Source organism: Alligator mississippiensis, chromosome 8 (assembly GCF_030867095.1).
Source record: "Alligator mississippiensis isolate rAllMis1 chromosome 8, rAllMis1, whole genome shotgun sequence".
NCBI lineage: Eukaryota > Metazoa > Chordata > Crocodylia > Alligatoridae > Alligator > Alligator mississippiensis.
Window position 1 is genome coordinate 37450813 of NC_081831.1, and position 15276 is coordinate 37466088.

Below are 15276 nucleotides of genomic sequence, written 5' to 3' on the forward strand. Positions count from 1 at the left end.
AAATGTGGTAAAATGCTGTGGCCTTGGCAACCTGGATGCTTGTTTCCATGATGCAGATGGTGATGGAGTTGCTAGAACTCTTGTTGATGTCTCTGGTTGCAGAAGCACTGGCATCTCCACTTCCTCCCAGCCTTATGTAGAGCGTATAGGGCTTTTTCAGCCTCTGGAGTATTCTTAAATGGGTCCTTCTCCTAATGTAATTAGAGTATTTTTGATGTTCAGGATTAGGTTTGCAAATACCTCTCAGTGAGTCCACAAGTGAAATAGAAAGACAAAAGGAATAGAAGGAGCCGCCTCTTCTCTTTTCCAAGGAAGTGTGGCCCCAGGCTCTGATGCCACCTAAAGTATGTCTTTGTCCTGGTTGTTGCCACCTTAGACTCCTGTCCCTTTTCTTCCTGCCTCAGGCTTGCCTTAGTCAAGCTATTTAGTCTTTTCTTTTAAATCTTTCTCTGGCTTCTGGGTATTTATTGTTCTTCCCTGAGGTTTTGAATAATATGGAATGAAATCCTCCTAGTACAGTTTTATTTAGAGAGGCTTGTCACCACTCAGCTTCTTGACGTGACTGTCTGTCACCCGGCACTGACTATATCATGTGTCTAGATCCCCGTCCATTGTCATCACACTTTAGCTTTGCTCCTTTTTGGTGTCTCCCACTATTGAAACCTGTGTTGGGTTATTTTCTCCACTTGTATTTCTTCAGTATGTTTTGGGGGTGTTGGTTATAGCCACGGTGGTCTAAGGACATAGGCAAACAAAGTTCTTTGGGTAAATATGATATCTTTTATTAAAGCAACTAAATAGTTGGAAAAATTGTTCTTTGCAAGTTTTCGGGAACAAACATCCTTCTTTTTTCAGCATGACACTTTTATGTTGATGCTTCCTGACCTGCTTTCTCTTTTGGCCCTCACTCTTGCAGGTCCCCTTTAGTATCAGTTGTAAGCTTTTTGGGGCTATTCACCTTCTCATTTGATGAAATTCTTCAATAAAAGGGTGGTTGCACTGGTCCCTATGATCTGGAATTGCTAGTAATTCACATTTCTTTCCCATCTTATAAATTGCCAGGTACTCCCCTTTATATTCAGTCCTTGTGCCCATACTTCTTTCCTAATCGCTCTGAATTAGTTTAGCGAGCGCCAGTCAACTCACTAAACTCCAAATATGTGATGTGCAGAGTTCCTTTAGGCTGCTGCTAACTTGGTTATTTTGTCAATGAAAGCATGTCTAAAGAGCTATTCTTCAAAAGCTTAAGCTTCTTGTTGCTCTTGGTTTTGTTAACCTCTAGACTTCAGCAATTTCTTTCCTTTCTGCTCTCTGTCCAGTTAGTGACTAAACGTCGACAGGCTGCATAGTTACCCTAGACTAACTTTTCTTTGTGGAATATTGGTGCTACACTTGCCCCTTGGTACCAGGATGGATAAAAATTTTAAAAATCGGATTAAAAAAAAATTTTAATTGGATTATTTAATTTAATTGTATTTTGTGGGGGGTTTTTTTAGATGCTTAACCCCCCCCTCCAAAAAAAAAAAAAAAGATACTTTTAATGTAAGATATGTTAAAGCTTGAAAATATCATTATGGAATAGGGGTTATAACTTCTAATTATATACTATTTGAGACCATATACTCATGTAATCTTTTTAGAAAAGTTTTATCAATAGGTCACAACAGGCTATGGACTATATTAGGGGCCCAGTCTTATAGGGTTCCCAGAGGCTCCTCTGTAGATGAGTAAAGATTAAAGAAAACCACTCTACCCAATGGGACTCAGTGCTTAGTCTAGAAGATCCCATCAGACATCTCTGTGATGCTTAGTTTCAGTTTTCAAACTGTGGATTTGTGTCTCCAGAGAGAAAATCCTTGTTAACAGCAGTATATGGAGATGAGATAACAGACCTGCTTACGAGCCCACCAGCCCTCTTTGTCTCTCTGCGTTTGTATACACAGAGTCTAGCCCTTGCCTCTCTCTCAAAGTGCAAAGTTTCAAGAAATTAAATGAATAAAGAATATCAAACAACAAGAATGCACTTTTTGTAGAAAACAATGATTAAATTGAGGCTTTCTGACCAGTGATTTAAATTGTGATTTAAATCATGACTTAAATCAATTTGATTTAAATCAAATCCACCCCACTCAGTACTTTTTTGTACAGTCTTCTGTTTATTCAGAAGTCATCAGTAATACAGTAAGATCTCACATCAATCCCACTGAACTTGAACTGGGTCTTTGCCTTACATTTGGCCTTGGCAACTTGGGGGAAAAAAAGAGTAATTAATCAGGCAAACTAGAACACAGATGCAGATAAGAATGGGGGGACTGGTGAGTGCACCTATGCACAGTACTATGCACAGTAGCAATTCTTTGCATTTTCCTTTGTATGGATGTTTGCTGCCTCTGTGTTGAAACTAAGCACTTCACTAAGAAGCTTTCATTTAGTTGGTGCTGTTTCTGCTATAAAGGTATGCATCTATATAGACATTCTTATTCAGGAGTTGTGTATGTGTGTGTATGTATGCCTGTGTGTTGCTAAAATAAATGCCCCTTTGTCAGAAAAGTCTTCTTTGAGGAGGAAGCAGGATGTTGGCTTAATTGCTTCCTGAGGTCATAAACATAGAAATTGGTTACCAGGGCTTTCTGGGATTTCTCACGGCTTAATGTTCAGAATATTCTATGATGCCTTTGTGGCTAAGAGCGAGATGCTGGAGTTAGTGCCTTTTATGGATCAAACACTGACCTTTCACCTCTTTGTTCCTAGAGGTGAAAACTGACCAAAGAGACCTTGTGCCAAAGACATCCTTGTGTGGTCTCCCTTCAAAGTGGCTGTGTACAGCAGGAATCACTGTGGAAATGCAACCAAAAATTTGATTCTTGGAGTACTCAGGGTTTAAAAAGCAGCAGCAAATTGTTTAGAGGTCTAAAATATGTAGCATGAGGAGATGTTGAGATAAGTGGAAAGAAAAGATGAGAGGGCATTTGAGACAATTTCCAACTATAGATCAGGTTGCTTATACAGCTGATGTGATTTGATCTCTATCGCTAGGACCCAAAGGAATCTTCTGGGCCAGTGAGTCTAGTCTGAGAGGGGATGTTACTTCTTGTCACGGGTTTAAATTGTAATGCAGGAGACTTGGGTTAGCTATTAGGAAAAACTTTCCAACTAGGAGGGTGGTTTATCATGGAGACAGATTATTTAGGCTGTTGAATCTCTATCGCTGGACATTTTTAAGTGCATGTTAGACAATCGCTTATTTAGGTTGGGATGAAGAACTGTTCTCTCTCCAGCATCTACCTTAGTTTTACTGTACTAAAGTTTTTCACTCTTGAATTCTCACTGCTGGCTGTAGGAACAGCGGGAGTGTCTGTGTAGACAAAAATGCTGGCAGCCACGAGTATTATACCAATGTACCTTGCAGTGATTAAGATTCTAGCATTCCTGTCTGCTGTAGGTGGCCGGTCATATTCCCTTTTTCAGAGGGAGGAGCAGTAGGAGTGTACCAAGAACTATTGGTTCCTTCCACTGGCCCATAATGTAAACTGGAGCCCAAGTAACAAGCTCTAGTAACTCCTCTCAGGACAGGTATGTAGTTGTGGCACACTCCTAGGCTATGGTCAGACCCAAGGCAGTTGCTCTCTCTTTGGAGCATTTCATGCCTCTTTGGAGAGTTTCATTTCTCTTTAAAAACTTGAATATATGTGTTTCTATTAAAACAAAAAAGCCCCATAACCAGGGCAGGTGGACAAAGAAAGGACCCCCGCACAGCCCTGCTACTATACTCCTCCTCAGCCAGATCTGTTGCCTGTCCTGTATCCCTCACAGTTCTTCCAACACAGGCTGACCTCCTGTGCTACTGCTGTTCCAATCTTGTAGTTCTCAAGGGAGTTAAGTACATGCATACAACATCCTCTGCTATTCCAGCTCCCCAGATGACTGCCAGTGATACCAAGTTGTTGTATTGTGTGTCTGTATGAACTGCACTCTACCAGAATCAAGTCCAGCCTATATTATTTGTGACCTCGTCCAAGTCACTAACATGCGCATGCATGTAAACACTTACATGCACGCACACACACACGCATGCAATCAATCTCTCTCACCTTCTTCTTTTCTCCTTTCTCCCTGCCCCCTTCCACATGCTAAATCACCAGCTGTATTACTGACACCCAGATAAAGTTAAGCAGGCATTATCCTAAATTTTAAAACACTTACAGAGTGGAAAAAATATAACGTGTGAATGACCATTTAAAAATGGTCCTAGGATTCCTGTTAAAAATCAATCTCCAGCATCACTCAAAGTCAGTAGAGCCAGAGTGTCTCTGGAGAGCAGCTGTGCTCAGGGGGTTTGCAGCAGTGAGTTTGAAAGAATACCGTATTGCTTTACAGCCCTTGGACCCCACCTACCCCCTGCCATGTCATGCAGAGGAGGAGAACGTGAGGGGTTATCATGGAAATATTTCTACCAGTGGGGTCATGGAATGTGGGCTAGATTGATTGATTAGGGGCTGGCAGAGATGCTGCAACTTGAGCCATTTAAAACTGTATTAGGAAGCACTGCAGAAAGTATGATATGAAGTCTCTTGCCCTGGTAAGTTCTATCTACTCAGAAGTTAACAATGGGAAAGGATTCTTATGACCTCCTCCCCTGGATCCAGGTGATCACACTGCAGGAGTTGGGTTCACTGCTGGTGGTTTGCTAGCTTAAAGTCCTATAAGGGAACTGGGGAGAGTTGCCAAACACAGAGTGAGGTGGTGCTGGAGGAATTTACTGTGTTTTATTCATAGTGTCATTAATTGGCAGCCAACATTGCAGGTGTTCTGCTATAGTACCTGGATTTTCCACGCAAGGCAGGACTTGCCTTACAGCTTTTGTTTTTTTATTGGTTGCATCTTATAAGCAAAAGGTTTGTTGTTCTGTTGGTCAGAATCCACCCTCCTCCCTCCAGGTCAGGAGAGGGGGTGGTTTATAACTCACAAAGCTGCTGTCACCATCTTTGCTTTCAGGTTGTTTCGCTTTAATGCTGTTCATCCGTGGGATCTCAGTATTTTTTTCATGTAGGTGAATGTTGTTACCTCTGCTTTACTAGTGGGAGAACTAAGGCACAGGGCAGTGAAGTGTCTTGTCCATTGTCACAGAGCAAATCAGTGACAGAACTGAGAGCAGAACTTGGGTCATTTTGTGTTTGTCCCATTGGAGTCTGGAGCTTCCCACACAACAGACACTCTGTCTTGTAGTTGGGGAACCTCTAGGTTCTGTTGCCTACAATGATCTTTCCATTGCATCTTTGAGCTAGCACCCATTGGAGAGTACTTTTGTTTTACCACGCTACGTGTTTCTCTCTGCTGCGTGTTTCATCTATGCGTGTATGTATGCTGAATTCCCAAGATAGGGCAAAAGGGACTTTCCTGCCAGTGTAGTGCTGGGAGTATTGTGCACCAGGCAGGAACTGCTTTTCCTCCATGGCAGATTGTCTCATCAGTTTACTATCATATCTTTCTGGGTGTGGACATGTGAACTGTTGTCTCTGGAGCATTGTCCAGTTTACTGTGGAGGAAGGGTGGAGCAGATCCACAATTCACAGCATTTGTTCTCAGGGAACAATTCTCTTCTCTGGTGTTACATTACTTCCAAAGTAGTTGGATGTAAATTTACACCAGAAAAAGTTCTCTGACATACATGGCCTCCCTTGTAGCATTGACATTTTCATTCTGTGGTGGCTGTTTGCTCAATTCAAACTAGCTCACCTGCCACCCACCTAGTGGCCATGCCCTGTAATAGCACCTACTTTTGGGCAGACTACTTGGGATAGCTGGTCAAGTGTCTGGTCCTTAATCCAGGGTAAATGTACTCTAGAGCGAAATCTGAATAAATGACTCCAGAATAAATAGGTTGTATGTCTATACTTTGATATAAATAAACAAGGAATTATTTCAAATATATTTCACATGCACTTTTTTTTATGGAGAAAGAGGTAAGAAACTATTCTTTTCAGCAGTTTCAATTACCCCTGTTCCAGTAATGCCCTCACTTGAATCAGCTGGGAATCCTTATGGAGCTGTATCCCATCAGCTTGCATGAGTCTACACACTTCTTTCTGACCCTCTCTTCTCTCTCATTTCCTATCCACACACATCATGGAAATCCAGTTCACAGGCTAAGAACAGTGTGGAAATAGGGTTGCGGATGATTTGGGCACAAGGTCACTAGTTCAAGTCCATTCCAGAGTGGCATAAAGGAGGGGCTTCTTGCTGCTTGTGGTTTGGCACATCTCGTGCTGGCAATTTATCTACTGGCATTTAGGTATCTGGTGTGAAAAGAGTTCTCTGCGTAGTTTCCAGTGGCAGCAGCCCACACTTTTTACTCCCTTAGGCAATGTCAGCCAAGATTAGCTGATACTTGTAAACCAAACTACCCCACTACCCCAACTGGGTGCTGCTGACCTGAGGCTGAGGTATGTTGGTATAAGGAAGCTTGTTTGCTGCTTGGCAGCACTGTGCCTGTTTTGTGGAGCTAGGGGTTCAATCAACAGGGCTGTTAATCTGGCACCTTTTAATGGTGCCAGATTTATTTAAAATATTTGGGAGGTGCCATCTGAATAACAGTTGTGATTTATTGCTCTCCGCTGTCCTCTGCTTTTCAACTTCAGGCTTGTCAAGGAAATGTCCTCTGCTTTTCAACTTCAGGCTTGTCAAGGAAAGTTTCAGACAAAGCAGGGTGGCAGTTTTCATGTTGACTGGAGTGAGATCCAGCAAACTCATCTCTAACTTTCCAGCTGGATTCAGAACCATGTTCTGCTGTTTCTAGTGTCTACTGGCTGCAACTCATGTTGTCTTTATTCCATCTCCAGCTGACTGCAATGTCTTATTGAGGGGTTCCTTCTCCACTTATGAGCCAATGCAAGGTGAAATCTCTGGGTGAATGGGAGTTCTGGAGAGTGCACGTGGCAACTGAGTCTCTGCTGGGTGACATTTACCTCCTCAAATGTTCCTTTGTAGAGATGAAGCTTCAGGCTTTTGTTACCTGAATGATGTTGTCCTGGGTATCCTGAAACTCCGACAGAAGTTTGACCGCATCCTCTACATTGACTTAGATTTGCATCATGGGGACGGTAAGACCACAGCATGGGTAGAAAAGCCATCCATACAGTGCAGCCCTTTAAGCTCTGTGGAATCTGGGAGAGGCAAGGGGCTGTTATTGCAATAGAGATGACATGCAGCAAGAGCAATGGCATTTTCTTCAGTTTTCTTACATCTACGTGACCTGAATTACAGGCTGCCCCTTGAAGCTTGTCTTGTCCCCAGACCTTGCTGTGCATTATTAAAATGCATCCTCTGTTCTGAGCAACATTCTGATATTTAAAGCAAGACTTTCTATATTAACAGCATGTTCTAAATCTAGTCATCTGCTTTGTCAGGGGCTGTCCAGTAAGTGGATTTCCTCATGGTCCTTTGCCTTTGTCTCTGGGTCCAGAACAACCAGTGACAGTGCTTTTAATTGTTTAATGCCATCAAGACAGGCTTTAGCATTGAAGCAGCCAGTGTTAAATGATGTCTTTTTTTTAAAAAGTATTTTGATGCTATAAAACTGAAGTCAGAGTGGACCTCGACTGCAGCCTTTCTCTGCATAGGGGATGTTGTTTCAACACTGTTTAACATTTCCTGCCCTTCAAACTTTTATGGTGTGTTTCATTTTGGTCTGTTTTCTCCCTACATTTGGTTTGTGTTAAGTCTCCTGTAACTTCACCCCCCACCCTTTTTTATATCAGAGTAAAAAAATCTTGCTTGGTTTGTAGGGCTTTGGAAAGTGAGGGACCAGGAACTGTTTCTAATTGGGACCAGGCCTTTGCCAGGGCACTATGAATCAGAGCTCCCAGTCTGCCCCCTGTCCTTTCAGTCTGAGCAGCCAGTACCAATGCTGCTGGCCTTCGTAATGGCTTGTGATGTGGAAATACATTCACTAATGAGTATGTTGAGACCAGCACAACTCATGGCAGTTGTGACCCATGTTACATTTGTTAAGGATTAATTTAATGTGCTGTTATCTGCCTTATATTATTGGCTTCTTCCCTGCTCCCCTCGCTGCTGCCTGCTTGTTGATACATATTTTAGTGTGTTCTCTGTAATGCTGCCTTATATAAGTGATGCCTCTGTTTTTCTGTCTCTTTTTCTTTTGACAGGTGTTGAAGATGCCTTTAGTTTCACTTCCAAAGTTATGACTGTCTCTCTTCATAAATTTTCTCCAGGATTTTTCCCAGGCAAGTGATCTTATGGTTTCATTAATTAGAGTCATAGATTACCACTGGGACCACAGCAGAACTTCTGGTCTGCTGATCAGTCCTGTTCCTTTCAGCCTATCTAGGTGTTTTGCCACCCGTCTGTGTCTACATCCACTCTTTACCTATCAGAATAAAACAGGAGCCCGGTATCCTCGGCTTCTTCAGCCTTTCAGACACGAAACCATCCAGTTGAGAGCACTCCTAGGTCTGTTCTACCATGCTGCCTTGTTGTTTGGGCTGGTTTCCCAGCGCATGGCAGAGATAAGAGTGCAGATCTTCAGTAGTGTTTTGAGGAGTCCCAAAGGAGCAGGGACAGCAGCTAATTCAGAAGTGGGAGGGATGCAACAAGGCACCTTAAAACAACATACTGCCACTTGTTTCACCTTTCATACAAGGCTGGCCATTTGTTTCCAATGTGCAAGTTAGCCTTTTTTTAAGGCCAGCAAGTCAACCCTGCATAAACCGTAACCAAGTTAGTGAAAGCCTGGCACAGCGGGCCCAAAAAACTTGTGCCTTTCCCTTTTGCCTTAGTTTAGTTCTGGTTTTAGACATCCATGGCTGTGTTTGTATCTTCACAGCGGCCCTTCAGATACCATGCAACCTATATACACCTTAGTCTTTCAAGGTGTTGAGCACTAGCCTCATTCAAGCAAAGCTTTTATGCATGTGTCAACTCTCAGAATTTGGGTGGTCATTGGGGCTTGCTTATGCACTTAACATGGAACATGTTTAGGAGCAATCTTGGGTTAGGGCCAGATATTATGCCTCTGAGGCTGAAACTTCACTGTGCATATCGTGGTATCATCTGTGATGCCAGCTGGGAGCACATTTAGGCTTTCACACCATGGTCCAAGTCCTCAGCTGGTGTAATCCAGCATGACTCTGTTGAGGATTTGACAGGGTTGGGGCTCTATTCTGCTATGGAAATTCAGAAGGCATAGTTTTACTGCCAAGGTAACTCCAGGAAGAGCTAGGAGTGAGCGTGTGCTGCAGTAGCCTAGTTACTGTGTCTATCCCAACACTGCACTAGGAGTCTGCTGACCTGTCCTGTGCCTCTTAATGCTTCAGTAGGCTGCTCCCCACTGTGATTTTCCACAGTAAATTGTGGGATAACTTGTCTGTTATCCTGAGCCTACTGGGTTATCAGGGGGAGGGCATTAGAGGAGTATTAGCTTTGGAGGGGCTTAGCAGAGGTCCTCACTATAACATAGGTGGGTTATCAACCCAAGTGGAAGCAACCCTTGTGTTTAGAAGCAGCCTGGGCTGAAAGCACCACTAAACTGGAATCAAATGGTGTTGTGTGTGAGTTAATTCTGTTGTGAAGATGTAGCCATAGCGAGAGGCAGTCCCTGCCCTGTGAGCCATGCAGTCTAGCTCAGGGGCAGACAGTTATTTCGGGCGGAGGGCCACTTAGCCAGTTTTGGCAGGCTGTTGAGGGCCGCATGGGTAGCCCTGCCCCTTGACAGGTGCCCTGCCCCCTGGTCAGCATCTTGGGACCAGTGTCCCAATGTCTTTGGTTCCAAGACATTGGGACATTTGTCCCATGTCCCAGGGCCAGCACTAGTGGGGCCCAAAGTGGGGCACAGGCTGGCGGGGGTCTGTGGAGCCAGGCTGGGCTGCACCAGCAGGGAGAGGGGGGAGCTGACCCAGCTCGATAGAGCCCCTGCTGGCTGGAACCCTGCGCTCCTGCCACCCTGCTCTGGGCCCTGCTGGCACTGGCCCTGGGACACCAGTGTAGGTGCCATGCTCCCGCTGGCTCCTGTCCACTTACTCCAAGTGCCCCCCAGCCCTGCGGTACAGGTGGGGGCACCACACAGCCCTGACCCCCTGCTCGCTAGCAGGGAAGAAGCTGATGCTGAGTGTGGGGAAAAGCGGTCCCTTGCCTGCCGCGTGGCTGGTGCTCCCTGCTGCAGGCACTCTCAGCCCATACGGGGTTGTCCTGAGCAGGCACAGGCAGCCCCACACAGGCTGCAAGCGGCTGCAGCATGGGGCACCGGCCACAGGGCGAGTGAGGGGCTGCTTTTCCTTGTGCTCAGCACCAGCTTGTAACCTGGCCCTGCTGCCAGCTTGGGCTCTGCGCCAGTTTTGGGCTCACCCCTTGAGGCTGCACATGGCAACAGCAGCTGTGGTCCCCCCACGTACCGTGTCAGGCAGTGTTGGCTGCTGCTGCCCACCTGGAGCTCACATGCTGGGCAGCCCAGAGGCGGCGGTGGCAAACACGGGGTGCCGGCCACAGCGTGGGCGAGGGGCCACTTTCTCCCCCCCGCTACACTCAGCTTTTCCCCGGGCCACTTTTGCCTGGGCTCCTTCCTTGCCCGGGGTCCTTCCCTGCTCTTCCCCCTTACGTGAAGTTCAGGCGCGGGGCAGCTGCATGGTCCCAGGCCAGAAGCCGCAAGTGGGGCTTCGGGCGGTGGGGGTGGAGCCAGGACCAGGTGGCCCTGCTGTTGAGAGAGCCTGCCAGCGCTTCCCCTGGGTCCTACTGCCTTTGGTTCCTCTCGTTTATGACAGGAACCAAGGGCAGAGAAATATTAATTTTCTAAATTTTTTAGGGGCCCCGTGGGCCAGATAGAATGGCCTCATGGGCCAGATGCAGCCCGCGGGCCATATTTTGCCCACCCCTGGTCTAGCTAGTCTAGACTAGCAGAGTGAGAGAGGAAATATTACCCCCTTACTACATATGGAGGAACTGAGCCCCAGGGACCAAGGACATGTGTGCACCACCTCTGTGTGGTATGGGGGAGCTCCACCACATAGTGTGTCATACCCTCCAACCCCAGCTTCTCACATGCCACCTCTTGGAGGGAGGCAGCCTAATCATACAGAGTGGCCATGTGTGCACACAGCTGCTCTGCCTCTGGCATACTTATTGATACATGTTCAGCACTATTATAGGGCAGCTGGGCTGAGTTGCTTTCAGGAGCTGACATGTGCAGAATAGAATACAGGGTGTGGGCTTTGCCTTGTGGCAGTGCAGCAGAAAAAACCATGTAGATGAGCCCTGAGTGACTTGCCCAGGGACATCTGAATCTCCTGAGTCTAAATCCTATGCTTGAGCCACAGGACTAGCTTCCCCTTTAGGAGCTTGGCATGTTGTAGGTACATGGCTTGTGTCCTGAGGTTCACTAGTTTCTCTCCAGTGTAACTTTCCACTCTGCTTCCTGCCTCAATTGCCACAGCCTGTGTAGAGAATTCCTCTGCCACGGTTGCTTAATGCTCTGAAGCATCTGTCTTCAAACAGGAACTTTCTTGGGGGAGGACAGTTTGCAGAGCTTAAATCTGCCTTCCAGCAGCTACCCATGGGCAACTATCATCCAACAAAATAACTCGGGTTCCCCCATATAAGAGTCTGTGTGCCAGCTTCTCTGAGCATGCTACACATCAACACTTCCCATCCTATACAAGATATCCAAGACCTGTTCATTCTTAGAGCTGATTCCATTTTCTTTTAACTGTGTGTGATGGATTTGTGTTTCATTGTCCAGGTACTGGTGATGTGTCTGAGGTTGGCCTGGGGAAGGGGCGCTATTACACTGTCAATGTGCCCATTCAAGATGGCATTCAGGATGAGAAGTATTACCAGATCTGTGAAACGTGAGACTTTTTCCTATCTAATATATGTTTTGTTTGACCATAGTATTTCAGGGAAGGGAACGTGTAAAATTCATTTTATGATTTTATGTTGGTCTCTTCCCCTCCATATTAGCAATTTAATGAGACACAGATAATTTACATGCTGAAATCTCTTCGTGTAGGATTGCAATACAAATAATATATGCTGAAACACTGAGCAAGAATTGGCATCTGTCTGGGGAACAATCATTAAGGGCTTTTAAAATAAATGCTCTGGAATCACCATTTAGAGAGAGGCGTGTTTGGGGATGAGTTGAGATGATTTCAAAACATGTAAGCTGAATTGCATGTGAACTTATTTTATCTTCCTCGGAAGGGTGAGGGACTAAGCACTCCTTGCTGGAAGTGGCACTGCACTGTTGGTTTCAGTGAGGCTGATACCTCACCAGAGAGGTACTTGGGACAAATCACAAGTTGTTATCCCTTTTTAAAATGAAATCTGGGGCCAGTTCTTTTCTAACTTCAACATGTTGCAGTTGGCTGTGAGGTGAGTGGTCATGGAAGCCAACGGTTAAAACCACTTGCACAGTCACTGCCCATAACATGCTTTGAGCTTGCAAGCTTCCTCTCCCTATTATGTCAGGCTACCTCAATGCTAACTGTACAGTAACCCACTTCCCCACCGCTGTATTTCCAGGCTTTTATCACTTTTGAGCATACACTTACAAAAAGTGAAGTGGCTTTAAAATTTTTCAGTAAATAGCTAAGTGTGTGAATGAAACCATCAAGTGCATTTCCAGGAGTAACTCAAGTCAGGGTTTTAAATCCAAATTAAAAACTGTATGCAGTCTGAATTCTGTGCAGCTGGAGTGACCTCTCCATGGCACAAAAGTCTGGGCAGTGTATATGGAGACACATTGGGTTGCCTGCACAACCAGTGTCCCCCCTCTCGGCTTTACTGATTTAGTCCAAAGGAAAGACAGGCGCCAGTGTGTTTGAAACCAACTTGGCTGCAGGAGCTGCTGGAGCAAAGGAGATCATCTTTTTGTCCATCTATCAGGGTTCCACGCCTAGCTTGGCTGATGACCAGAGTTAAAGAGTCCAGTGTACCCTATCAGGTCTACAACCTTTTGGTGGCATTTCTTTCGCCAGGGGTAAGACTAGTACCTCCCTGTAAGGTGCTCTTGTGTCCAAAGCCATTGGCACCTTAAAGATTGCCAGGTTATTTAACCACCACCCAGCATTCAGCATTAACAATTGCAAGTAGTACCAACTACTGCAGGGGTAGGCAGCCTCCTGCACAGGTGCCAGTGTGGCACACAGAGTCATTTTGCTTGGCAGACAGTAGGGAAGGGGCTGGGTCTGCACTTCCACAACAAGGATGGGACTCCTCGTGGCTCCCCTGCTGTCTGCCCCTGGCATGCCAACATCTTGCAAATCAAGGTTGTGGGTGTTTTTGGCACTCTGCCCAAAAAAGTTTGCTGATCCCTGGTCTTTTGTAAATTACAGTAGCAGGTAAATTGGACCTGACAATTACATGTGCATGTATAAAATAAAATGCTTTTAAAATATACTGGTACAAAACTGATGCTGAAGTCTAACATACTAGGAGAAATTCTGCATTGAGCCATAGACCATTACGTACTAATTCTGCAGTGTCAGCTATCTGACCGTAGAGCAAGGGATTGTAGACTCACAGGACACCTATACATGAGTGCCAAGGCTGCTCCAACATGCTGAAATTCCAGCACATCGGAGCAGACTTGATTAATTGAGTTTGCTTCCTGCATCTTGTGTATCAGTGTCCCTGTGCTTAAAAATGATGGTGGGGGTGCTTGAACTAAAGCTCATTGAATGAGCTTTAGTTCAAGCACCCCCAATGCCTTTTCTAAGCGTGGTGATGCTCATGCACAAGACACAGCCATGCTTTAATTGGAGTGGCTCTTGGAACTGCTGTAATTAAAGCACCACTCCCGTCCACCCTCAGAGCATATGTTAAAGTGTCCCCATTGTCTTAACCACTTGCAAAGTGGTTGTAGTATTTGATTGTGACCTGTGACAGTGAAGTCTATAAGCAGGCTACACCCTGGGCAAAGAATTTCCTCTTATTCTCTTCACCCAAAATCCCTGCTGGTAATTGGTACTCCTTTCCTTTTTGGCAAACAGCTAGGCTACAAGCTCCACTTTTTTGTATTTCTCACCATTGGGAATTAGTAAAATGTTATTCAAAACCATTCTACCTCCCTCTGTCTTGGCAGCAACTGCCTTCCTCATCTCTGTGGAGACTGACCCATGGCAGCACAATGATAAAAATAAATAAAAAAGAAGCTTGCTATTGGAGTCTGAAAGCATGTGCACTTTGAACTTGCCTCTCCATAAATAAGAGTGCTTGTGTTTGAACACTTTTGTTCTAGCTGATAAACTTCTAGCTTGTTTCTGGGTGGTATGGCATATATATAATTACCTATTGTTTCTGGAAATGGAATGACTCAGTCTCCAATTAAATTCCATTGTTAATAATAGCTTTGGTGTAGAACTGAGACCAAAGTGTGGCATTTATTTTGTTTGAAAATCTGACATGTCTTTGAAATATTAAAGACAAAGGGAGGAAATGTTTGAGAACAGCAATAAGATTGACAGCTGGCAAGCTGGCTGTTCAGCTGTAGTTGCATGCATCAGTTAGATGTATCCAAGACCTGTTTCTACACACGGTGCTCCAGTAACTGTGGACTTCAGTACTTAAACAGCCTGTCCATCAAAAGAAAAATCTGGGAGTGAGTATCATGAAAACTTGTGCTTGCTCTCACTCACTCACTTGCTCACTCTAGAATCTTACTTAGTTAGTATATAAAGGTCCTTTTTGACTGACTTCAGACTAACACAGCCAACTATCTTTCTGTAAACATAAGAGTATCTTGAATAACTCATTTGTTCCATATCCATCCAAAGTGCCTGAATTAAGAAGTCGGATGTCTTTGGATAAAATGTATGCACCTTCCCATGTAATTTAAATATAAACCTTCTGGAGAGAAAAATGCAGTATGTGAGAAACTTTACAAGTATAAAACATTACATAAAAAGCCATGCTACAAATAATCTAGAAATTTCTGAGGTCATTTTCTGTGCTCAGGGGCTAGGAAGAAATATTTTATAGCATGTTGATTCAAATAGTTTCTCTCTGGAGCCCTCACCTCTAGGTATGGAGCATGTATGATGTAAGCCTAAACACACAGATTCCATGTCTGTGGAGGCTCTGAACGGATGTAACAATTGAAGTACTTCAGACAGTGAGTGAGTGGAAGTTTGTGACTAAAGAAGCACTTCCAAAATGGCTGCAGCACTTAAAAAATGATCCTCAAAAAAACGAGGAGTCCCTTTAAGGTGCTTCCTTTTAGTGCTTCTTGAAACATCCATATGCTCCACAGAGTATGACCAGAAC

General features: G+C 44.8%; 1 protein-coding gene across 13 annotated transcripts in view; it reads left to right on the top strand.

Moving 5' to 3' along the window:
- The window catches only part of LOC102573806 (histone deacetylase 8), a 181841-nt gene that overhangs the window by 101297 nt on the left and 65268 nt on the right, over positions 1-15276 (top strand). For all 13 annotated transcript variants that reach the window (XM_059732660.1, XM_059732658.1, XM_059732659.1 and 10 more), the window contains 3 exons: positions 6988-7100; positions 8169-8246; positions 11750-11858. In XM_059732660.1, the coding sequence (XP_059588643.1) occupies positions 6988-7100; positions 8169-8246; positions 11750-11858 (300 nt within the window). The remainder of the gene's footprint in view (positions 1-6987; positions 7101-8168; positions 8247-11749; positions 11859-15276) is intronic.